This window comes from Pristiophorus japonicus, chromosome 9 (assembly GCF_044704955.1).
Source record: "Pristiophorus japonicus isolate sPriJap1 chromosome 9, sPriJap1.hap1, whole genome shotgun sequence".
Classification (NCBI taxonomy): Eukaryota; Metazoa; Chordata; class Chondrichthyes; family Pristiophoridae; genus Pristiophorus; species Pristiophorus japonicus.
Window position 1 is genome coordinate 141,949,241 of NC_091985.1, and position 26,725 is coordinate 141,975,965.

Here is a 26,725-nt window from a genome sequence, read left to right on the forward strand (position 1 = left end):
AACCATATCTGCCTTTTGCTCCCAGTGTTAAGCATTCTTGCGCTCGAACGAGTCACTTTAACCCAAACCTCAGAGTTGCTCCTTCTGCAACCGGTATGCATTTTTCCAATTCGGATAGTACTGCTGCTCATGACTTCTTGGAGGAAAGCCTGACAATTTGCATAACATTGCGCATAGTTTATACAATGTACTTTCAGAAATCATTTCACTAGGTGCACAACAGCCAAATGGGCTGGAGTCAACATTGTTTTAAAAAGTGAAAAAAAGTTAGTAACCCACGAACTGCCTATTTCTTAACTTTTCAGCATCACTGCTTTTCTCTAATTTCTCCATTGAAATGGCATTTAACGTTCCCTTTGCTGCAGACGTTAAAATTTTCCAGCTCCATGCAATTGCACCCTCTTGTACAAACGAAACACAGTGCAATTACTCCCTAGCCATTTTTTCCACATTCCAAATTCTTTTGCCACCATGAAGGAAGCGACCTAGAATCACAAATCTCCATGAGGCTACATGATAATTAAATCAGGTTATCTCCCAACAGGTGGCATATCTTTTAAATGAGATAGGGTGGGTGATAAGAAAGGAACACATGGTATAGCCTAGCCGTTACAAAACTTTTCATCTACAGCACTACATTACTTTTTTTTGAAAAAACACTCAAATCAGATAATCTTGTAAAGTAACAGTTCTTTTTAAAAAGATTGCAGATCAACTTTAGGAGAACATTTTTTCAGTATGAACATTTACAGAAAATATAAACATGCCCAATATTTTCTCCCAAAAGTAATGATTTAAATGTTCAGGAAGCAGGAAGGGGAAAATCCTGACATTTAAATTATCAGATAGTTTTAAAAAAGTCCAAAGGGGTCGAATATACCCCCTTCAACACTTTGAAAACTATGTTCAACACCACATGACGTGTCAAACCCAAGCTCCACGAGGCAACCTCTACCAACCCCAACTCTGGATTTATATTAACTCAAGTCGCTACAAAGCAAGAATCACTTTGCATCGGCAATAAACCTGAAGTACATTATATTGATACTATGTCAGTTTGTGGATAAAACAATACAAGCATATTTACTACCAGGAATTATGACATTGGAGTAATGTTTATTGTGAGCAACACAAAGTTGTTAGCGTACCGAGTAATCTTTAGCTAGAATATGGGTGGGCTTGGAATGCAAAGTTACAGTATACACAAATGCCGATCACTTAACTAACTAAAATGAAAACTGCAGAACACCAACATCCAATACAACAGCAACTGAGGTCTTCGAGCTGTTTAATGAACAAAAGTTATTTGCAAGACATGCTCTACTTCAAAGATATACCAAAGAAAAATAATCAGAACTTCTCAAGATATTTTCCTTGTGGAGGGAGATGGATAGGGAAAGGAAGGAGAGTTGCTGAAAAAACTACAACTCTAAACCGTCAAAACTCTTGCAATATGGCTCACCTTTGAAACAAAAACTGGTAAAAAGCATAATAGGCCAAGAGCACCTACTCAGTTCAGATCTCTCCCCAACTTTAGAATAATCTTTCCCCTCAGATTTCCTTCAACGCAGCCCTGTAAACATTTATTTACTTCAGTAGCTTGAGAAGAATGTGCAGAGATAAAGTACAGCAGAGGAAAACGCCTTCAATGAGAACACTATTTAGTGCAAGATAATATGCAATAGAGATGAATAATTTAAGAAAACAAAACACACCCACACTTGGAATCTGAGACCAGCAAACAACATTATGTGGATTGTTAAAAACGTGTGTTTCTAGGGGACTGCAAATAAACTCCATGACTAAAATGTAAATGTTAGTGATGAGGCACCTGCTCCTATTTAAAATGTTTTTACTATGTTAAGTCCATTTTTTGGAAATAAAATCCAAATGCATTCTACATTCAATGAACAAACATGACAATGCTTTAACTAAACTATATCCCTAACAATGTAATTTAACCTTGAAGCAGCTCAGGAGAACTGTACAAGAACTACAGCATCTTACAACATGGTTAGAATCATCACCTCTGATGTAACAGTTGTTACCTCATTAGGCAATAAATCACAAACATCTGATCATTGTCGCAACTTCTTGCTTTGGCTCCTAAAGCCTATCATAATCTCACCCTATTCTGTACTCTCATTTCATAGGCCGTCTGTCTTGGATTCTGTATGGCCTGTGGTCTACCTCCGCCACTCCGCTGGCCCAGAGCTTGTGGAGCAAGCTGTCCACCTGGAATAGAGGATGGTGCATCGGTCTGATGAAAGAAAAAAGTTACAGGTATAGCAATGGTTAAAAAAGTGAAAAGGCGCAATTTAGGCAACAAACTAGCAATCAAGAACAGTTTCGAAATAGATGAACAGGATACAACAGAAGCACAAAGCACACCAAATTTCCATAAGGTCCCAGGAGGCAGATCGACGAGTCTCAAGTTTCACAAAAAAAAAATCAGGCAAGTTGCCATTCACAGGTGGACAGACAGACCAGACCAACATAGGTCAGCACATTTTTAGGAAACAACATTTTCCCAGGACCTCTTTTATATTTAACCCAATTAAAATAAAACTGAAAGCTACACTGAAGGTGTGCACATATTCTAGATTAACAGAGCAAATTTATAGATACTCAAAATATTTTACTTCAAAAATTAGTACAATTTAAAAAAATTAGTTTATTTCTTCAAACTACTTTTTAAAAAATCTTTTCATATCGAATTCTGAAATTTTATAACTATTTAATTTTACCCCATACTACAATTTTACAAACAATTTCAAAATTTCAAACAAACATCGTAAAGATAAAGTTTGTTTGGGGATCCTGACCCTGCTTGGAAAAGAAGTTTAATTTAAACTAAAAACAAAATGCCAGCTCGTAAGTTGACAGGCTCCTGAAATGATAAGCCTGAATAAAACATCCAGAGAGAAAATTGTTGTTTTCCCACCATTTTGTGATTAAGGTGAGTGATAATACTGGGGAGGGATATTACCTACCTTAATTGAATCTTAATTTATTTTCTATGAGAAAATAGTCCAAAATAATTTAATAAGCGAAAACTCTAGGGAAATGCCTTTTCTAGATATTTGGGGCAAAGATTTCTGGGAATTCGCCAACGGTGGGTCTCGCACACAGTAAATTGCAAGGTCTCGTGTATAATTCCACCCTCAAAGTCATGATCTGAAATGACCATCCCCTTTCCATGTTGTACACAAGTCCCAACATTTCTCTTGTACTTTCACCCAAGTACCTGATCTTCGTTTTTTTTAGAAAATTGAAACATCTAAAGCATCAAAACTTCTACAAAATAAAAGTAGGAACAAACATATAGACCAAGCAACAGATCTGCACTACAGATATGCAGTTAGCAACGACTTTCTAATTTGTAAATTTTCTTTTGCAGACCAATTCAAACACCAACAGACCTGTTCTGGATAGCAGCCTTGCAAAACCCAGAAATGGGAAACTGCTGGACACTAGAAAGTATATGCTTTTGTTAAGTGCCACTCATGCTTTCCTTCCTCTATGAAATGAAAAACCTCACTACAATCCCATACAGATGAATCAATCAAAACCAAGCAATTGCTCTGTCAGGAATTACAGGTGAAGCCATTTTGTGGCACTCCACATTGAGCACCTGTTATGACGAATGACATTTATGCGACAAAGAAGTCCCTTACTAGTCGTTATCCATGTAGAGGGCATTTCCCCAATGACATGAATGCCAATAAAAGAAGTTATGTAACTTTCTTTACCAAAGCTTATAGCAGCATACAAAGAAACCCATGTTCCATCTTAAGTACATGGAACTGAATTAAGCACGGCATAACAGTTTTGTGGCAAACAAAGCTAGCTTTAGGGAGATATTTGAGTCATGATACAACAATGCCCTTTCATAATGCCGAATGAAGTAAAAAACTAGAAGATGTAAACCACAGAATGCAATTAATTAACCAAAGAGAGACTTGAGGAAAAGTTGTCTTCCACATTAGGAATTTTGTTGATTCAAAAAAAAAGGTTGTGCAAAACAAATTAATTCTCCAAGAAAGATCAATGGAAGAACAGTTGCAATATGAATCATCTATGACATCCTGTTCCACCGTGAACTGAGCTTTCAACCCCACATTCTATCAAATCACCATCACTAAAAAAGGAGGGAGAGAGAAAACAGGGAATTATAGACCGGTCAGCCTGACATCGGTAGTGGGTAAAATGATGGAATCAATTATTAAGGATGTCATAACAGTGCATTTGGAAAGAGGTGACATGATAGGTCCAAGTCAGCATGGATTTGAGAAAGGGAAATCATGCTTGACAAATCTTCTGGAATTTTTTGAGGATGTTTCCAGTAGAGTGGATAAGGGAGAACCAGTTGATGTGGTATATTTGGACTTTCAGAAGGCGTTCGACAAGGTCCCACACAAGAGATTGATGTGCAAAGTTAGAGCACATGGGATTGGGGGTAGTGTACTGACATGGATTGAGAACTGGTTGTCAGACAGGAAGCAAAGAGTAGGAGTAAATGGGTACTTTTCAGAATGGCAGGCAGTGACTAGTGGGGTACCGCAAGGTTCTGTGCTGGGGCCCCAGCTGTTTACACTGTACATTAATGATTTAGATGAGGGGATTAAATGTAGTATCTCCAAATTTGCGGATGACACTAAGTTGGGTGGCAGTGTGAGCTGCGAGGAGGATGCTGTGAGGCTGCAGAGCGACTTGGATAGGTTAGGTGAGTGGGCAAATGCATGGCAGATGAAGTATAATGTGGATAAATGTGAGCTTATCCACTTTGGTGGTAAAAACAGAGAGACAGACTATTATCTGAATGGTGACAGATTAGGAAAAGGGGAGGTGCAAAGAGACCTGGGTGTCATGGTACATCAGTCATTGAAGGTTGGCATGCAGGTGCAGCAGGCGGTTAAGAAAGCAAATGGCATGTTGGCCTTCATAGCAAGGGGATTTGAGTACAGGGGCAGGGAGGTGTTGCTACAGTTGTACAGGGCATTGGTGAGGCCACACCTGGAGTATTGTGTACAGTTTTGGTCTCCTAACCTGAGGAAGGACATTCTTGCTATTGAGGGAGTGCAGCGAAGGTTCACCAGACTGATTCCCGGGATGGCGGGACTGACCTATCAAGAAAGACTGGATCAACTGGGCTTGTATTCACTGGAGTTCAGAAGAATGAGAGGGGACCTCATAGAAACATATAAAATTCTGACGGGGTTAGACAGGTTAGATGCAGGAAGAATGTTCCCAATGTTGGGGAAGTCCAGAACCAGGGGTCACAGTCTAAGGATAAGGGGTAAGCCATTTAGGACCGAGATGCGGAGGAACTTCTTCACCCAGAGAGTGGTGAACCTGTGGAATTCTCTACCACAGAAAGTTGTTGAGGCCAATTCACTAAATATATTCAAAAAGGAGTTAGATGAGGTCCTTACTGCTAGGGGGATCAAGGGGTATGGCGAGAAAGCAGGAATGGGGTACTGAAGTTGAATGTTCAGCCATGAACTCATTGAATGGCGGTGCAGGCTAGAAGGGCCGAATGGCCTACTCCTGCACCTATTTTCTATGTTTCTATGTTTAATCTCTGTCTTTTGTCATCCTCAACGACTCTAATGCTCGCCTTTTCTGGCCCCTACTCAACTTGCACTAAACTCTACCACATGTATTGTCCCACATCAAGACTTAGTTACCCATCTGCCTCCGGCCTTCTCCGGATCCGTCTTTTTTCACCCCATTAGTTGGCCATCTCAGTCCTATTCTCTAGTAACTAACTCTTACCCACTCTTATCCTTAAAGGCCTCTCTTCCAAGCGTTTACTTATCTCATGGTCATCACCCAGCTCACCTTTCCCACTCCTCCCCTTTTGAATCATTTCAGTCCAGTATCCGCCCAGCCCACAGCATGAAGACTGGCCCAATCAAAGTCACCAAGAACAGTCCCTGCAACTGTGGTGCACTACTCTCCTTGTTCTCAACCTCTCTGCAACACTCAACGTGGTTAACCACACTGTCTTTCTCCACGATCCACCTCTGCATGGAGTGCCTTCATTCCACTTTCAGCTCCACCACAAACAGCACATCTCTAGCGATGGGTTTTCCCTCCCATCCTGTTCCCCATTTACATATTGCATCGCTGAAATTATTAAGCATGGAGCCAGTTTTTAAAAACATGACGAGATTGAGCTCTACATCTGCCGATCACCACTGTATGGTCATGACAGCTTCAAGTGACAGATGAGCCAGAATTTTGTTTAGCCTCATCAATACTGCAGCCATCCTGAAAAATAACTCCCCATCTTTGCCCCGATTCTATCCTCTATGCATACATAGGATATATGGCACAAAAACAGGCCATTTGGCCCAACCAGTCCATGCCGGCGTTTATGCTCCACTCAAGCCTCCTGCCATCTTTCCTCATCTAAATCTATCCACATAACCCTCTATCCCCTTCTCCCTCATTTGCTTGTCTATCCGCCCCTTAAATGCATCGATACTATTCGCTTCAACCACTCCCTGTGGTAGCGAGTTCCATTCTCACCAGTCTTTGGATAAAGAAGTTTCTTCTGAATTCTCTATTGGATTTCTTGGTGACTATCGTGTATTGATGGCTTCTAATTTTGTTCTTCCCCACAAGTGGAAACATTCGCTGCATCCACTCTAACAAAACCTTTCATTAGGTCACCCCTCAGCTGCCTTTTTTTGAGAAAAAAGACCCAGCTTGTTCATCCTTTCCAGATATGTATATCCTCGCATTTCTGGTAAAATCCATGTAAATCCTGCACCCTCTCCAGTGCCTAGATATCCTTTTTATAATAATACGGCAACCAGAACGGATGCAGTACTCAAGTGTGGTCTAACCAAGGTTTGATACAGGTTTAGCATAACTTCTCTACCTTTGAATCCGATACCTCGAGAAATAAACCCCAGGGTGTGTTTTTTTTTTAAATGGCCTTGCTAGACTGTGTCGCAATTTGTGTATTTGTACTCGGAGATCCCTTTGTTCCTCTACCCCACGTAGACTTGGACCCACCGAGTAATAAGTGACCTCCCTATTCTTCCTTCAAAAATGTAATACCTCACATGTATCTGTGCTGAAATTCATTTGACAATTATATGCCCATTCTGCAAGTTTATTAATGTCCTCCTGTAATTTGTTGCAGTCCTCTTCGGTATTGACTAACCCCAATTGGTTGTAATCCGCAAATGTAGAAATTGTGTTTGATTCCAAAGTCTAAATTGTTGATATAAATTGTGAACAATAGTGGTCCCAGCAGTGATCATTCTGTCACTGTGACTAGCTACCTTTTCCCCTACTCTCTGCTTTGTCTTGAAGCCAGCTAGCTATCCATTCTGCTACTTGTCCTCTGACTCTGCATTCTCTGATCTTGTTCATCAGTCTATTATGGGAAGGCCTTTTGAAAATCTAAAGGAATTACTTTGACTGCATTACCATGGTCTGCTCTCTGTTACCTCTTCAAAAAATTCAATTGAGTTTGGTCAAGCCAGACTTTCCCTTTTGAAATCCATGCTATTAGTTATTAGATTTTTGATTTCTAGATGTTCCTCTATTTTCTCCTTTTGTAGGATTCCATTATTCTTCCTACCACCGATGTTATGATTGGTCTATAATTCTCTGGACATGTTCTATCCCACTTCTTAAATATAGGTATTAAGTTAACTATCTGCCAGTCCTCTGGCACTACACCTTTTGCTAAGGAATTAAATTTGTCGTAAAGCTCTCTCTTCCCTAGCTTCTTTTAAAATGCGTGGATGCAATTCATCTGGACCAGGGGTTATATCCTGAATTTGATTAGTTTATTTAATATCACCTTTTTTATTTTAAACATAATCATCCAATGTCATGTCCACCTGTTCTATATCCCTGGTAAATACTGAAGCAAAATAATTATTTAATATTTCTCTCGATCATTACCTGTGGCATTATCCAGTCTATCCCTTAATGGCCCTATTCCCATCCCAACCTTTTTTTATTGACGTGTCTGTAAAATATTTTACTATTTTGTTTTATGTTCCTTGATAATTTAATTTCATAGTTCCCCTTTGCCTTCACAATTGTTTTTTTGATTTCTCTTCTCATCTTTTTGTATTCTCCCTTATCAGGAACTCCCCTGCTGTCAATGTACTTTACGTCTGCCTCTTTCCTTACCCTCAATTGTTAGCTAATGGCTTTATTCATCCATGATTTCTCATTATTGTTTTGTTTGTTCTTTCCTTTTAGCAGAATATATGGTTCCTGCACTCTGTTGAACAGTTTAAAATATTTCCCAATGCTGCTCTACATCGTTTTTTTGCCGCTTATTCAGGCTGGCCAGAGTGAAACCCCAGTATCCTGCAACCTCAGCTTCAACCTCCATACCCTACTGATGACCAAGACGCTATGGGCCCAAGTTTCCACACGCGCCTAGAACGGCGCAGTCCCGACCTGGACGCCCGTTTTTCACGCCACAAAGTGCGCCTAAAAAAATCCTCGGTATTCTCCACCTACTTGCAGGTCCTCTGGCCCTCGGCGCAGCCAGCACGAGCTGTGGGGGGGCGGAGCCAGGTCCCTGCGCTGAAAACAGTGCCGGGACCTCTGCACATGCGCGCTACAGTGGGCACGCAAGTGCAGTAGCTCCAGGCGCCGAACTGTGTGGGAGGTGCCCGAAGCACGCAGCCCCTAGCCCTGTCTGAATGGCCTCACTGGGGCGGAGTGAATAAGGCTCCTCCCACGGCCAGCTCCTGCTCCCCCCCCACCGACCAGACCCGACACCTGCTCCCCCTTGCCTCCGGACCAGACCCGACACTCGCTCCTCGCTCCTCGCCCCCCCCCCCTTGCCTCCGGACCAGACCCGACACCCGCTCCCCCCCGCCTCCGGACCAGACCCGACACCCGCCACACCCCGTGCCTCCGGACCAGACCCGACACCCGCCCTCTCCCCCCCCGACTGACCCGACCCGCGCTCCTGTTCCCGCTCCACGCCTCCCCGACCCGCACTCCTGTTCCCGTTCCCCGCCACCCCGACTGGACCCAACCCGACCCGCGGTCCCGCCCCCCCCCACTGGACCCGACCCGACTCCTGCTCCCGGACTGGATCCGACCGGACCCCCCCCCGACCTCCCTCCCTTTCCCCCCCTCCCCTCTCTCCCTCTTACCCCCCCCCTCCCCTCCCCCCTCCCCCCACCTCTCTCCCCCCTCCCCTCCCCCCCTCTCTCTCTCCCCCCCCCCTCCCTCTCTCTCCCCCCCTCTCTCTCCCCCCCCTCCCTCTCTCCCTCCCCCCTCCCTCTCTCTCTCCCTCCCTCCCTCCCTCCCCCCCCCTCCCTCTCTCTCTCTCCCTCCCTCCCTCCCCCCCCTCCCTCTCTCCCTCCCCCCCCTCCCTCTCTCTCTGCCCCCCCCTCCCTCTCTCTCCCCCCCCCTCCCTCTCTCTCTCTCCCCCCCTCCCTCCCTCTCTCTCCCCCCCTCCCTCCCTCTCTCTCCCCCCCTCCCTCCCTCTCTCTCCCCCCCTCCCTCCCTCCCTCTCCCCCCCTCCCTCCCTCCCTCTCCCCCCCCTCCCTCCCTCTCTCTCCCCCCCTCCCTCCCTCCCTCCCTCTCCCTCCCTCCCTCTCACCCTTCCCCCCCCTTCCTCCCCTCCCTCTCACCCTTCCCCCCCTCTTCCTCCCCTCCCTCTCACCCTTCCCCCCCTTCCTCTCTCTCCCTTCCCCCCCTTCCTCTCTCACCCTTCCCCCCCTCCCTCTCACCCTTCCCCCCCCTTCCTCTCTCTCCCTTCCCCCCTCCCTCTCACCCCCTTCCCCCCCCTTCCTCTCTCTCCCTTCCCCCCCCTCCCTCTCACCCTTCCCCCCTCCCCCCCCTTCTTCCCCCCCCCTTCCTCTCTCTCTCTTCCCCCCCTTCCTCTCTCTCTTCCCCCCCCTTCCCCTCTCTCTTCCCCCCCCCTCTCTTCCCCCCCCTCCCCTCTCTCTCTTTCCCCCCCCTCCCCTCTCTCTCTTCCCCCCCCCTTCCCCTCTCTCTCTCCCCCCCCCCCTTCCCCTCTCTCTCTCCCCCCCCCCTCTTCCTCTCTCTCTCCCCCCCCCCTCTTCCTCTCTCTCTCCCCCCCCCCTCTTCCTCTCTCTCTCTCCCCCTCCCCTTTCTCTCCCCCCCTCTTCCTCTCTCTCTCCCCCTCCCTCCTCACTTCCTTCCTTCCTTCCCCCACCCTCTCCTCCTTCCCTCCTTCCCCCCCCCCCCGCTCCCCGACCCGACGCTACCTACCTGTAAATCTGGTGCTGGGGACAGGCCCTGCCCGAAGTCTCGGGCCGGCCCGTTCAGCCTTCAGTCCCGAAAGGCCTGCCTGAAGCACTTTCACACAGGTAGGAAGATGGTTTATTTAATCTTTTCTTTGCTTATAAATGTTTATTCAGGTTGGATTTATTTGTATAATATTTGTATAAGTATAAATAAGGATTTATTATAGAATTTAATGACTTCCCTTCCCCCCACCCAACCTCGTTCTGGATGCCTAATTTGTAACCTGCGCCTGATTTTTTAATGTGTAGAACAGGTTTTTTCAGTTCTACAAAAATCTTCACTTGCTCCATTCTACTTTAGTTTGGAGTACGTTTTCACTGTGGAAACTTTCAAATCAGGCGTCAGTGGCCGGACACGCCCCCTTTTGAAGAAAAAATTCTGTTCCAAAGTAGAACTGTTCTACCCGACTAGAACTGCAGAAAAAAAAAATGTGGAGAATTGCGATTTCTAAGATAGTCCGTTCTCCACCAGTTGCTCCTAAAAATCAGGCGCAAATCATGTGGAAACTTGGGCCCTTTACTTCTAACTTCAGAACAAATACTTGCAGCCTCAACTCATCCCCACTGTAGCTAAAACCCTGGTCAATGTTTTTGTTACTTCCAGGCTGTACTTCAACATTCCCCCTCATCAGCTTCCCAAGGTCCACTCGACATGCTTCCCAACTCTTAAAAAATAATTCCATCAATACACTGCCGAACACCAAATCGCACTTGGCCATCGCCTGGCCCCATCCTAACCTGCACTCCCCTTCCCACCTCCAAACACCTTGAATTCAAAATTCAAGTCCTCACTTCCAAAACGCTCAATAGCTTCACCCACCCTACCACTGCGACCTCCTACAATCCTATCAATGTTGGCCTCCAATGCATTCCCTTCCTTCCGCTCCACTATCAGTGGCACAGCTATCAGCTATCTTAGCCCCACCTGCTGGAACTCCCTTTCTATATCATTCCGAATTGCCAATTCCCATCCCAACTTCAAAAGCCTCTTCAGAACCTGTATCTACAATCACAGCTGTTGAAGTTGTATCATCAGCGGAGGGAAACTATTGTCCAGGTCTCAAAGAAGTTATATAGTGCCATGCAATCTTTAATGTTTATGTAGGTGAAACATCCTCATACAGGAGTTGTTAAGCTGCAGAATTCACTTCCAAGGTTGGTGGATGAGGCAGAAATTATGTCAGCATTCAAGATTAAATTGGACAGGTGGAAGAAGGAAAAAGGTTTTAAGGGATATGGGAAGAGGGTGTATAAATGGGATTAGAACTATTTGCTCATGTGCAGGGTAAACGTCATGATGGATTAGTTTGGATGAGGCCCGTTTTCATGTTGTAGTTCCAGCTATGTAAATGACCAAAACATACAATAGGATCTCAGGTTAGTCAACGGTTATGGGGAACAGGCAGGAAAGTGGAGTTGAGGCCAAGATCAGATCAGCTATGATCTTATTGAATGGTGGAGTAGGCTTGAGGGGCCGTATGGCCTACTCCTGCTCCTATTTCTTATGTTAATGTCTCAACCAGAAGACAGCACCCAAATAAAACGAGGACACTCACTACCAGCTGAGCCAAGCCACCACAACCAGCTGAGCCAAGCCATCATAAGAGGAAAGATACGACAGTGTCCATTTTTGGAGGAGTCTAATTTTAGGAAAATATGCAAGCACGTAAGCATAACTTAATTACACTTGAGTTTCATGAGGTGCCTTACAATTGACGTTCTTTGATGTAAAGTATCTGACAATTTAGTGGTTGAAACTCAATAGAGATGTGAAATATGAATCTTGAACAACTATGGCAGCTAGCCAAATATATTGAGTTCCATGTAATGAGATAATTACCATCCTGATCTTAGTATTCAAATAGTACATAGTGAGTCTTCGTCCTCTATCACCAGTCCAAGCGTGATGCAAACAAACAGAAGTCAAGCCCCTACAAACTTGGGAATAAAGTGTCTACCTCCAATAAGAGTAGGTATGATACTATACAAACCAACCCATCAAATAATCCTTCAGAGAAGAAAACATCCACACCGAGATCCTCCACCTCCACCTTTCGGGGGGGCGGGAAATCAGATGGTGTCCTGTAACCCTTTTACTTTTTACAACCAAGCCTTTACCAAAATTAATTGCTCCTCAAGCAATAACATTCTGTGGAGTCCAGATGTTCCCAGGACATTTCACACTTGGGGCGTTTTTGCAACTGTTCCAATATTATTGTGCTAGAGAAAAGACCCGCTGCCCAGTGAATAGAAACTGCAAAAGCTTCACCCGTAAAGAAAAGGAACCTGAAGGAAGGCACACACACCAGAGAACACAATACAATACAATACATTCATATCAGAAGCATTCATTGTGTGCTGCTCCCATAGTAGGATGAACAGTTAATATTATTCAAACAAATGTATCTGGTCCTTTTCAATAAGATGCATCTTGTTATACAGATCTTGTGCGTTAAATCTGGTATATGGGCATTTGAAGGATCCCTTAACTATTTTCTTTTCTCAAGAACCAATTTGTTGACTTCCTTTACAGGAGGGAGTAGAGAGTAACCAGATGTAGGTGACTTCAAAACAGAACCTCTGTACTTGAAAAACAACCTACGAGCGCACGGCGTGAACTGGAGAACTCTCAACAGTTTGAGCATGGGGAATGAAAGTGGTAGGCAATTCTCGTTATCATAACCCAGGCAGAGACCAGACAACATTGCAGAGAGTTACAAGTTAGTAAGCTTAAGAGACAGATCTGGAAATCAGGTTGAAAATTCAATCCCACCTCATAGCAGAGGTCTACAAAACAACCAAGAATAGAAGTCAACAGCCAAACTCAAAATTACATTGAGCCTGGGTTCAAGCATATAAAAAGGCAGTCTCTACCCTTGGTAATAATTCATCCTCCTTTTTCAACAAGTGTCAGTTATGAATTGTGATTTCTCAATCCAATCAATTCTGACATGGCCTTAGCTATGAGTGAAAAAAATGCACATTTACAACAAAACTGCTGTCTCAACCAAAACAGGTAATATCACACTGGTACCCTTTTCCCGAGGATGGGAAAATCCTTCATCAACGACTGAAGAAACAGCTGTACTTCAACACAAATCAAGATTGATGCTTTGATGCAGAAAACACTTAGTAGGGCCAAGAGAACTTTGCCTCTTTTTAAAGAGTGCCAATACCTCCAAATGTGCTCCAGTTCTCACTCGTATCCTAGGCCCCAGCAGATATAATTCACCACTGCAGGGAGCACAAAAGTTCGCTGAAGGTAGATGAGCATCATATTGCTGATGAGGAATCACTGAGACAACAGTGCCTGGAAGGCTTAAACTTTGGCTCTGCCAACATGTACCTGAATTCTCTGGATTAGGTGAGTCGAGCATGTTCCTATGGGGAAGCAGCGTACACGCCATAATCTGGCAATAGAAATTCGACAGACTCTAATAGCTTGGTTCCGAAGCTAAACAAATCAATGGATTTCCGCACATGTCCGATCAAAAATAAAATCCAAGCAATTACCTCACCAGTGATATCAATAACTTCCAAACAATCAAATCTAGTTTTTTTTTAAATCCTCACTTTCAAACTAACAGAATACTGGACACTCCTACAACTGTTAAGGTTCACTTCTATAACAGAACCAGGGAATTACTTACTTTCATCCTTTTGTTTTTTTCCTTTTGTCTTCTTCTGAATGACACCTGTAAGTCGTAAATTTCAATTGTAATACTTGTATATTTAACAGATGATTCAAGAGCAGCTATTTACTGTAGCCTCATGGAATACAATTCTATTAGGGCTCATTCACACTAACTGCGGCAATAGTGTGGAGCAGTTACACTTCATCTGCAGCTTTACTCCAATATTGTAGTTACAACACAAATGCAAGAGTAAGGAGCAAAGCTCCCTGGAGGTAGCAGTTTCAACTGACCTCTGAGTCAGTTCAAGCCTTGATACCTGATTTGCACTCCACAAGTTTAGTAACTGCATGAAGCCAAGTAGACAGTAAACTTGTCTATGAAAGCATTGTTAAAATAAAACCTCCATTAAACAATTGTTTCATATAGCTTTTAACAAGCATCAAGTGTGCTTTTATGTTTGAATGGCAGCTACTGAAAAACCTGTGCTTACTTTGCAATTTTATGTCAAAATAGCAATACCTGAATAACTTATCCACAAGTTAGATCAAATATAACTTTGTATTTTACTGTAAACAGATACAACTAATAAATAGCATATCTTTAACATAATATAGATTGCAAAACCAGTGACAGCCTACATCATCGTCTCTTCTCTTCTTAAAGATGTTATCCTCAGCTTCTCCAACTGCAGTCATAATCATTTGCACTCGTTCCAAGTTGACAAAACCATTCTCCGTAAGGTATCCCTAAAAAGAAACAAAATCTTTGCATTTTATTTGAAATGTTTTTGCAATGAAATGCCATTGGTCATCAATACTTTGCTTTACTTACCCCAGTCTTGTGCACTACATTCTTGTAAATGCCAACCAGTCGATCAATTGCACCCTCCCTGAGAAATAGACAGTACTCAATTCAGCTTCAAGAATGAAATGCCAAATATCAAAATTTTAGCCACCAGCTTTGAGCTCATATTAAATATTGCCAATTTTGCAGAACTGTTTCCATTTCACACTTTGTCACATATTTGTAAGACAACCCAATCCACAAAAGTGCTGAACTGTACTTTGCAAATATGTACACCTCCCACAGAATTTTCCTTGTGCAAATAAAAAAATCCACAATATCTTGATTTATGCAATATCCACTAGCATAATAAATATTAAAAATAAATTTGAATCGCCTTTAATTTTCTATTATTCATGGGCTTCACTATTAACACCCCCCGCCCACCCTTAGCTACCAGCCACGTGCCATTTAGAATCTTAATCATTCGGAGCAATTATCTTATTTTAATCAAAGTAAAGTTCTGAGAATGCAGTGAAGCCCATTAAGACCTACTTAACACCCAGGAACACAAGCCAATGTGATAGAACTGCAAGCCTCATATCTCTGCTCCTCGAGATTGTCCAGCTTCCAGCACAAACCCGCCTCTCGTATGGAATAAGTCAGCACTAAGTGTTTTCTCCTTACAGTAATAAGCACAATAATGGAAAGCATTTCAAGATATTAAATATAAATTCAGCTCCACCAGTCTGCTCTCTAATTCCTCTATGCCAACATTCCAGAGGTCATCAGAATATACTGATCAAAACATTTTAAAATCTGAGTAACAGAGCAAGGTAACCATAATTGTTTAATTTTTAGGGAATTGAATGGTGAAACTCAAAATTGTCTACAAATTTAAAGTGAAAAAATTATACAGCAGTCTTCAAAATAATACTGCCAATCCTGAAATTACATATTCCTTCAAGAAATCAATTTCAACATCAAAGAAATGGTCACAAGACACTGCAAAAATTAACTGAATTAGCATACCTAATTTCCAGGGACGGCAGATGAGGCAGGAAATCATTTCCCACAAAGAAACACATAAAAACCCAGTCATCAATGCTCCTCTCAAAATCGAATTTGAAGGGCAGGCTCGCCATAGTTAATTCTTTTTCTAGGTACTGGTTAAAATTTAAAAAATATATCTTTAGTTGTATTATATGACAAACATTTTATCAGGGTAAATATAGCTATTTGTTTTTTTAGGTCAACCTACCTCACGCAACACAATTAATCGGATAAATATGAACTCCACATCTGAACCAACTGGATCATTACCTGCGAATTGATCAAACTGAAAGGAAAAAAAATGAAAGCATCAGTTTGATATTGAAACCCTCTGGTCTTATCCCACCAAATATTTTCCAACTCAGGCCAAGCTTCTGGCTACTGCTAAACTTGCTCTACCAGATGGAACATCTCCATTATGTAGCAGCAACATCCAGAGGGAATATCTCCATTGTGTAGCAGCAACATCCAGAGGGAATATCTCCACTGTGCAGCAACAACATCCAGAGGGAATATCTCCACTGTGTAGCAGCAACATGATAATGTTACACACATGCCCAATTTTCTTCGCTCCACCATTGGCGACCATATCTTCAGCTGCCTCTGCCCCAAACTCTGGAATTCCTCCCGAAATCACTCCACCTCACTCCCTTCCTTTAAGACGCTCCTTAAAGCCTACCTCTGATCAAACTTTTGGTCATCTGTCCTAATATTGTCTAATAAAAATGAGAAACACTCCAAGACGCTTCACTAGAGCGTTAACTACATTAAAGATGCTATATAAATGCAGGTTGCTATTCCAGTGATCTGTGTAGTAAGTTGTTAACATTGCAAACAATATGTCAAAGAACTGCTCCTTTTGGAGTTGTAGCAACAATGCAGTGTTACTGTAACTGCTGTAGCATGAACTTGGTATTTTTTTGGAAAGCTGCACCAGTGTGGCAAATAAAGTTTAACTGAAGATACCAGGCTGCAGAGCTATCCGATTCTCATTAGCACAGTGGCAGAAAATAGAAAGGCTTAAAGCAGCTCTTCTCATCCTTAAATGCAGCTTAGACCTTTCAACATGATACACAGGAGTGAACCACCTAACTCGTTAACTGCAGCAATAAGGTGCATTGTGCTCAGAAAATATAATTTTATGCTAGCGCTCAACTTACAAGTAGGGCTGGAGTTGAGCCACCATTTTCTGTAGGGGAAGAGCAGATGGTAGCGTGCTGAGTGGGAAATGATGCCCAGAGAGCAGCAGCAAGTTAAGTGGTAAAACCTGGTGACATTGCAATAAACAAAGCTTGAGATTGGCTCCAAAATATGGCTTGTTTCTGATAATACAACAACTTGACAACAGATTGTGGGAATTCACGGTTAGTAACACTGATATGTTGAAACTCAGATGTCAGGTTTCCGTAATTGTTTCTTTCTAGGGGGCGTGATGTGAAAATTGCTTTCAAATTGATAACACATCTAAAAATAAGCACTTTCACAGTATAAAGTCCTGTCTTTTCTGTAGATGCAAAAGTGGGTTCTTTTTGAAAGAGGTGTAGGAAGAAATAAAGTGGAGTGAAATCATGCAGGGTGCAGCACATGGGTGCTTTAAGCTTAAATGCTAAGCTGAAGTCACTTCTTTATGAAGTCTAAAGCTCAGGGTGCAAGATGAAGCATCTTCTAAATATTAGTTCCGAGCTGAATCTTGGAAGTCTGTGGCAGGTGAGAACAGAGACCACTGCCATTTCCTGACTGAACATACGAGTCGAACTGTGTGTAGAATTTTTTTTTTTTTTTAAAACATACCTTCCACATGCACATGTTCTAATTCTCGTTGCACAGTTGCTTACATCTCAAACCTTCCTCCATTTGATCAATAAAAGAGGTCCCATATTTAAAATATCTAGTGATATCAACTTCATTATTTTCAGATTGGTGATTAGGACATGTAAATGACAGCAACATTTTACAGACTTCTACTACTGTACCTCTCCTTGTTTTTCTTTCGGAAGACCCTGGCATTCTTTGATTTCATGACCAACTTGACCGCAAAGAGCACATGGCCGAGGCTGGTTTGGCTTGAACTCTTCTCTGATTATAGTGAAGTTTGGTTCATGAGTTGCCAATCCCAACATGATAAGATCCGCTGTCAGAAGAAAACATTTTGAGTGCCATATTAGGCATTTATATTTTCAGGTTGCGATCATAATTGCTGTCTGCAAAACAAATATGATCCTCAACAGGAAACAATGATCAATGCTACTTTCCATTACAGCTACACAGTCCACAGCATGAAGACAATAAGAGAACTACTCACCATCAGCCCCACACAAACAATGATGAGTGTTTGGATCATGATTTGGTTGAGCTGCAAAGTAAAAATTAAGAGTTATAATAAAAGACTATTGCCAATCCTCCCTTCAGCAACCCCTCTCCTCCCTCTCTCTTCCCCCCCCCCCAAATGTAGAGCACGTACCTCGTTGTCTTCTTATGTAATCCATGATCTTGTGTTCACCCTCACCAGGAACACTTGCATCTGACAAAACAACCTGGGTGAATTTTTTAAAAGCAATTCAATTATGATGTTGCGACAGGATTTAGATTAACATATTGATGGCATTATAAAGATTACCAATCCACAGAAGTTTCTTCACCAATAGATGCAGTTTCTCTCTACCTGTAATTCCACTACAATATATCTAGTCTGTGAGTTTTCATTCTGAAAGACTGCACAATTCAAATGCAGTGGCAGCAACAAGCAATATTTTGAAACCTACATATTCAGATGTGTATTAAACAAAACTTAGTGCCACCATTTCAAACAACTGGGACTGGCGGTGGAGTATGGTGGCAATATAGCCCAAGGTCCTAAACTGGAACAGGGCGAGTTACAGCTTGAGGAGATAGCACCAAGTGAGTCACAGTAACTAATTGAGGAAAACAAGAGGTAGCGCCAGTGGAAAAAGCAGGAAGGTAACAACCTGCTGGCAAATAGCTACCAATGACTCAATTTAGTTTGGGAAATTCAGCAGGACAATAAAAAATATCAGCTATGTAATGCTCCCATCGCTACTCTAGCAGCAAAGGAGATGATAGTTCTGGCCGTCTTGCCCAATGTCTCAGGCACCTGTGCGATATATGTGCAAGCAGCATATTGGCCGATACTATAGTGCAAACCTGGAATGAGGCAGAAGCATAAAGGTTGAGAGCAATGCAGTTCTCATGGTTTATGTTGGCTCAAAGTATCCTTTCAGTAGATGGCATAGCTCAACAACTGCCTCCTTATTGTCACACAGCTTGCAGAGACAGCTGTTTTCTGTCATTGCTGGACATATATACCACAGCCTGGATATATGATTGGCAATTTGTTGCTGCTGGCAGTCGAACTCTGGTGCCTACTGGTTCCCAATGCTTTGTTTCATTGAAAAGTCTTGAAGCTTTAAAAGCAACCCAATTCCCATCTTTTTAATTTGAATTGCTGACTTGTGTGAGATTTTGCAGCTTACTGTGAGATGACTTGTTACTCTGTGACCTGCATGTAAAGTCTATGGGCCCAAGTTTCGAGCCGCGCCAAGAACGGCTCGTTTTTCGCGCCACAAAGTGCGCCTAAAAAAACCCTCCAGATTCTCCACTTCCCTGCAGGTCCTCTGGCCCTCGGCGCAGCGCAGCAGGAGCTGTAGGGGGCGGAGCCAGGTCCCTGCGCCGAAAACAGTGCCGGGACCTCTGCACATGCGCGCGACAGTGGGCGCGCAAATACAGTAGCTCCAGGCGCCCGGAACTGTGTGGGAGGGGCCCGAAGCACGCAGCCCCTAGCCCTGGCCAAATGGCCTCACTGGGGCTGCGTGAATAAGGCTCCACCCACGGCCAGCTCCTGCTTCCTCCCGACCCGACCCGACTCCCGCACCCCCACCCCGGACCGGACCCGACACCCGCCGCCCCCTCCCTCCCCCCCCCCGGACCCGACACCCGCTTCCCCCACCCCCAGACTGGATCCGACCTGACCTCCCTTCTCCCTCCTCCCCCCACCGACCTGACCTCCCTCTCCCTCCCCCGCCCCCCACCCCCCTGACCCGACTCAACGCCACCTACCTGTAAATCTGGTGCTGGGGACGGGCCCTGCCCGAAGTCTCGGGCCCGGCCCGTTCAGCCTCCCTCCCCCTTCTCCTTCCCCCCCCACCCCCCTCAATCTCCTTCCCCCCCACCCCCCTCAATTTCCTTCCCCCCCCACCCCCCTCAATCCCCCCCACCACCCCCCTCAATCTCCTTATCCCCCCCACCACCCCCCTCAATCTCCTTATCCCCCCCACCACCCCCCTCAATCTCCTTATCCCCCCCACCACCCCCCTCAATCTCCTTATCCCCCCCACCACCCCCCTCAATCTCCTTATCCCCCCCACCACCCCCCTCAATCTCCTTATCCCCCCCACCACCCCCCTCAATCTCCTTATCCCCCCCACCACCCCCCTCAATCTCCTTATCCCCCCCACCACCCCCCTCAATCTCCTTATCCCCCCCACCACCCCCCTCAATCTCCTTATCTCCCCCCCCACCCCCCTCAATCTCCTTATCTCCCCCCCCACCCCCCTCAATCTCCTTATCTCCCCCCCCACCCCCCTCAATCTCCTTATCTCCCCCCCCACCCCCCTCAATCTCCTTATCTCCCCCCCCACCCCCCTCAATCTCCTTATCTCCCCCCCCCACCCCCCTCAATCTCCTTATCTCCCCCCCACCCCCCTCAATCTCCTTATCTCCCCCCCACCCCCCTCAATCTCCTTATCTCCCCCCCACCCCCCTCAATCTCCTTATCTCCACCCCCCCCAATCTCCTTATCTCCTTCTCCCTCCCCCCCCCCAATCTCCTTCGCCCCCCCTCCTCCCCCTCCCCTCGCTGTCAGAAACACAGACACTGACAGAGAATGAGAGACACACAGACAGACAGAGAGATAGAGACACTGACAAAGACACACTGAGGGTGGCATCCCAGCACGCTGCTGGAGGGCTCCCGGTGCTGCAGTCGGTAAGTAGAAAATGTTTTATTTATTGATTTTTAAAAAAATGATTTCTTATTGATTTTTTTTGATTGATTTATTGGTTGATTTATTGATGTATTTATCATTTATTATTGATGATGGCTCTTTATTTGTAAAACTGAAGTGTTTAATGTTTGTAAACTTCCCTTTAAACACCCCCCCCCCCCCAACCATTCCCTACGCCTGATTTGTAACCTACGCCTGATTTTCTAAAATGTAGACAAGGTTTTTGAGCGTACAAAAATCTTCACTTGCTCCATTCTAAGTTAGTTTGGAGTAAGTTTTCACTCACGAAACTTTTAAATAAGGCATAAGTGGCCGGACACGCCCCCTTTTGAAAAAAAATTCTGTTCCAAAGTGAAACTGTTCTAACTGACTAGAACTGGAGCAAACTAAATGACGAGAATTCCGATTTCTAAGATGGTCCGTTCTACACCAGTTGCTCCTAAAAATCAGGAGCAAATCACGTGGAAACTTGGGGCCTATATTGCAAGAGACCCATTCCATGACCTCTATTTTCCTTCCTGTTCTGCTAAACTCTTGTAAACATTTCAGTCACAGCCCACATTTTGGTGACAAAAAATGCAGGCAACCAAGTTTTTCAGTCGAGAAAAAAATATCGACAGGAAGAGGGCTATGACCACTATTTTGAAAAGATTGGAGAATTTTGCGTAAAACAAAGATCAGAAGATTCCGAGGACATGATTCAACCAAAGAAACCGCAAGCTGAACCCAAGGATTAATATGTTCGGTTAGTTGATCTATGGAATAATCTAACATCTAGTAGTCGATGCTTCAAAAGTTGAAGAATTTAAAAGAGAAATAGATTCATTCCCTACTCAGCGAAGAGTACAATAATGCAAAATGTAGCAGGAATAGGATGAGATTGTCAGATAATATCCAGAAATATGATGCGTGACACAAAGCAAACTGAATAGGCTGAATTACATTCTCTCACTCGCTCATTATAAATGCTTTTATGATTTAAAATGAGCGGACACTTACAGTTAAGTCTTTCCATCCGGGATCAGTGTTTAAGCGATCAGCAATATAGTACCGAAGGCACTGTGCTAGGTTGTCCATGAATTCTGTACCCTTAAAGAAATCAAAAGGAATAATTCAATATTAAAATCTTAACCATAAAGAAACACAACCTAGACTGTAATTTCACATGTCTATTCTCAAGTGATTAATACTTACTGGCGTAATGCAGTTGCTGTCAAACCGCTCTTTTTTTTCTTCTGGAGGTAGATATCCACCTGCAAAATGGGAAGACCAGTTTTACATTACGCAGAGTGGCGAATAAGCACAGAAACTGTTCAAAGATAATCTTTGTAGTCACTCCTTTAAATGCTACTGAATTCATATTTAATTTAGTTATATTACTTGATACAAGTTTAACACATATAACTTCCCAAAAGTGCAGGTTGATCAACTGTTGCTTCCAGCAATAAGATGGATGGGGGCAAAGAGAGAGAAATAAATGCCACCATAATACAAATATGCTGTACCTTTAGAAAGCACTTCTTCCCTCATTTGTGCCTTCTCCTCGACCAGCTCCATTCCTTCTTTGGATGCACGAAAACGTCTCGATCGCTGCTGGTTCATTTTGGCACGAGGAGCCTAGAATAACCAGTACACTTGTTACTTGTACACTTATGACTTAAACTAGGTTCGATTCTTCTACTCTCTATTTCCAACGGTGGGTGTATTGTATATTTATACTGCTGCCATGTGCAATATTTTTTATGACTACTGGCCTGCATTTTTGGCTGTATTTATTATAAATTGATTGCTGCTTTGTTCAGTTTTAGAATGTTATTCCTAGGATACAGTTGTACTTGTATGTATTATTGCTGTGAGCTGCCTGAATTATAAATTGCATTAGTTATTATTGCTTATTATTAGTTATTATAGCAATAATAACTAAATCTGCTAATGCGCAAGGGATGAGAAAGCCAGGAGGAGTACGAGGATAAAAAAGAGACAGCGAGTTTGCAGTCAAAATAAATAGGGTCAGGAGATCGGTGTACGTTATGCTTTTCCTTCTGATGACAATTAACTCGATACCAAATGCAGATAACTTACCACAGCAATAAAAAATGTATAGTTTATTCAGGTCTAGTTCCAGCAATTGTTAACCAGAATGTCCCAAAGACTTCCCACCTCCATCCAAAAGGTAGACAACTAAACACTGTGGGATAGTCCACTTTATTACAGTGCAGACCGAATTAATTTATTTCAGCCATTGAGTTTTCAGAATTAAACGGTAATGCTACACCACCAGGAAAAGAGCAAGTGCAAGAGAAATTTTGAGGCACAAAAAAATTGCTCATTTATCATAGGTCGCAAAATAGGTGAAGTGTCATTAAATATTATTGTAAGCATTGAGAACTTGGTCGACCTCCAAGCTCAGACGGTTTTTACAGGGGGCTCGAAGTTAAATAGGCAGACTTACAACTTTTCCTTTCAGATTATTTGATGCACTTTACCAATTTAATTTTCAGACATACATAGTCAACAACTTGAAAGGTAATATGGCTGCTAAAAGTAGGATTAAAAATCTGAGTGATTTGATTGCTGAATTTTGTACTAAAAGCATGCAACAGGTCAGACTTTTTTTTTTTATATCAGACACCACCAGTGCCTCAACGAACAGAAATCCGTACCATCACTACCTGTGTAGTAGGTTAAAGACCTGCCTAGTTAATATACAAAACTCAAAATTAGTACAAAAGATTACTATGGAGTAAATTACTACTCCATGCTCAATTTCTTGAATTTACAGCATTGCCTCTGTGCCAGAGCAATTTTGCTTTTACAGGTGAACATGAAGTATATGGGAGAAATTTAGAACTCAGCAGAGGAGGACAAAGGGTTTGATTAGGGCAGGGAAAATGGAGTACGAGAAGAAGCTTGCAGGGAACATTAAAGCGGATTGCAAAAGTTTCTATAGGTATGTAAAGAGAAAAAGGTTAGTAAAGACAAACGTAGGTCCCCTACAGTCAGAATCAGGGGAAGTCATAACGGGGAACAAAGAAATGGCAGACCAATTGAACAAGTACTTTGGTTCAGTATTCACTAAGGAGGACACAAACAACCTTCCGGATATAAAAGTGATCAGAGGGTCTAGTAAGGAGGAGGAACGGAGGGAAATCGTTATTAGTCGGGAAATTGTGTTGGGGAAATTGATGGGATTGAAGGCCGATAAATCCCCAGGGCCTGAGGGACTGCATCCCAGAGTACTTAAGGAGGTGGCCTTGGAAATAGCGGATGCATTGACAGTCATTTTCCAACATTCCATTGACTCTGGATCAGTTCCTATTGAGTGGAGGGTAGCCAATGTAACCCCACTTTTTAAAAAAGGAGGGAGAGAGAAAGCAGGGAATTATAGACCGGTCAGCCTGACCTCCGTAGTGGGTAAAATGATGGAATCAATTATTAAGGATGTCATAGCAGCGCATTTGGAAAATGGTGACATGATAGGTCCAAGTCAGCATGGATTTGTAAAAGGGAGATCATGCTTGACAAATCTTCTGGAATTTTTTGAGGATGTTTCCAATAAAGTGGACAAAGGAGTACCAGTTGATGTGGTATATTTGGACTTTCAGAAGGCTTTCGACAAGGTCCCACACAGGAGATTAATGTGCAAAGTTAAAGCACATGGGATTGGGGGTAGTGTGCTGACGTGGATTGAGAACTGGTTGTCAGACAGGAAGCAAAGAGTAGGAGTAAATGGGTACTTTTCGGAATGGCAGGCAGTGACTAGTGGGGTACCGCAGGGTTCTGTGCTGGGGCCCCAGTTGTTTACATTGTACATTAATGATTTAGACGAGGGGATTAAATGTAGTATCTCCAAATTTGCGGATGACACTAAGTTGGGTGGCAGTGTGAGCTGCGAGGAGGATGCTATGAGGCTGCAGAGAGACTTGGATAGGTTAGGTGAGTGGGCAAATGCGTGGCAGATGAAGTATAATGTGGATAAATGTGAGGTTATCCACTTTGGTGGTAAAAACAGAGAGACAGACTATTATCTGAATGGTGACAGATTAGGAAAAGGGGAGGTGCAATGAGACCTGGGTGTCATGGTACATCAGTCATTGAAGGTTGGCATGCAGGTACAGCAGGCGGTTAAGAAAGCAAATGGCATGTTGGCCTTCATAGCGAGGGGATTTGAGTACAGGGGCAGGGAGGTGTTGCTACAGTTGTACAGGGCCTTGGTGAGGCCACACCTGGAGTATTGTGTACAGTTTTGGTCTCCTAACTTGAGGAAGGACGTTCTTGCTATTGAGGGAGTGCAGCGAAGATTCACCAGACTGATTCCCGGGATGGTGGGACTGACCTATCAAGAAAGACTGGATCAACTGGGCTTGTATTCACTGGAGTTCAGAAGAATGAGAGGGGACCTCATAGAAACGTTTAAAATTCTGACGGGTTTGGACAGGTTGGATGCAGGAAGAATGTTCCCAATGTTGGGGAAGTCCAGAACCAGAGGTCACAGTCTAAGGATAAGGGGTAAGCCATTTAGGACCGAGATAAGGAGAAACTGCTTCACCCAGAGAGTGGTGAACCTGTGGAATTCTCTACCACAGAAAGTAGTTGAGGCCAATTCACTAAATATATTCAAAAGAGAGTTCGATGAAGTCCTTACAACTCGGGGGATCAAGGGGTATGGCGTGAAAGCAGGAAGGGGGTACTGAAGTTGCATGTTCAGCCATGAACTCATTGAATGGCGGTGCAGGCTAGAAGGGCTGAATGGCCTGCTCCTGCACCTATTTTCTATGTTTCTATGAAATACATTATTCTCTTTAAAGCAGAGAAGGCGAAGAGGAGATTTGATAGAAGTAGTTAAATCATGAAGGGTTTAGAGTAAATAAAGAGAAACTGTTTCCATTGCTCAAGGGTAAATAACCAGATGGCACAGATTTAAGGTGATTGACAAAAGAACCAGAGAAGACACGAGGGAAAAACTTTTTTTTAAATGCAACAAATGGTTAAGATTGGAATGCACTGCCTGAAACGGTGATGGATACAGATTCAAAGAAGCCGTAAAAAGGGAACTGGATAAATATTTGAAGGAGAAAAGATTGCAGGGATATGGGGAAGAGCAGGGGAGTGGGACTAACTGGAGTGCTCTTCAAAAGAGCCGGTGTAGACTCGACGGGCTTCCTTCTGTGCTTTACTATTCTATGATTCTCTACTCATTTAAAAACGGAATTAACCGATAAGCCCAATCATGTTTAAAAAAAACTATAGAGTGTAATTCTTTTGAAAATATGTTAAGATCACTTTATACATTGCTGCAGTTTTTGCACAATAAATATATTAGTGACAATTCCTCCCTGGCCCACTAAAATATAAATTAAATGTTCACTTGTGTTGGGCTCTTAATTTGTAATGCTGAGTGATACTGATCAAAAATCTGTGAAATTTAGTTTGTCAGTTTTACATTAAAAAAAGTATACTGATCTGTAATTAACAGAGGCGGTAAATCTTCAATACTTTTGTTTATTCAATTCACAATACAATTATGCTACTGTGCTCGTGAAATTAAAAATTCTGACTGAAACTCCACTTCCCATCCCACACTATAATTTAGCAATAATTATACTTTTGTGGGCCATCTAGCTCCATGAAACTATATTTACTGCAAAAATAACCAGTTCTACAGTATATTCTAAAACAGCTCTTGCTACACAAAGATAAAAGTTTGTTTTTATGATGCCAAGAACCTATCAAAATGAACTTAAATCAACACTTATTGAGAAAAGTTTAATATATGCCAATATTCCTTTTAGACACTGTAAACTGTCATTCATCCAACAAGTTTTAATGTTTATATAAATATTACACATTAAAACACAATCAAGCACCAGCAACATAATACAATACACATACAAAATATGTTTCAGCAGTCAACCTCATAACAACAATTTACTATCCTAAAACATCAAAATGCAAGCCTA

The 26,725-nt window shown here is 43.1% G+C and overlaps 1 protein-coding gene across 2 annotated transcripts in view; it reads right to left on the reverse strand.

Moving 5' to 3' along the window:
* xrn2 (5'-3' exoribonuclease 2) overlaps positions 1–26,725 on the reverse strand; it is a 106,095-nt gene that overhangs the window by 62,522 nt on the left and 16,848 nt on the right. Inside the window, exons 4-15 of one of the 2 annotated variants that reach the window (XM_070889886.1) lie at positions 22,271–22,382; positions 21,960–22,018; positions 21,765–21,854; positions 18,207–18,279; positions 18,048–18,098; positions 17,719–17,876; positions 15,954–16,031; positions 15,725–15,858; positions 14,741–14,798; positions 14,548–14,655; positions 13,925–13,969; positions 2,129–2,260 (exon numbers count right to left, since the gene is read on the reverse strand). In XM_070889886.1, the coding sequence (XP_070745987.1) occupies positions 2,129–2,260; positions 13,925–13,969; positions 14,548–14,655; positions 14,741–14,798; positions 15,725–15,858; positions 15,954–16,031; positions 17,719–17,876; positions 18,048–18,098; positions 18,207–18,279; positions 21,765–21,854; positions 21,960–22,018; positions 22,271–22,382 (1,098 nt within the window). The remainder of the gene's footprint in view (positions 1–2,128; positions 2,261–13,924; positions 13,970–14,547; positions 14,656–14,740; positions 14,799–15,724; positions 15,859–15,953; positions 16,032–17,718; positions 17,877–18,047; positions 18,099–18,206; positions 18,280–21,764; positions 21,855–21,959; positions 22,019–22,270; positions 22,383–26,725) is intronic. The other variant, XM_070889887.1, reaches the window with a different exon arrangement.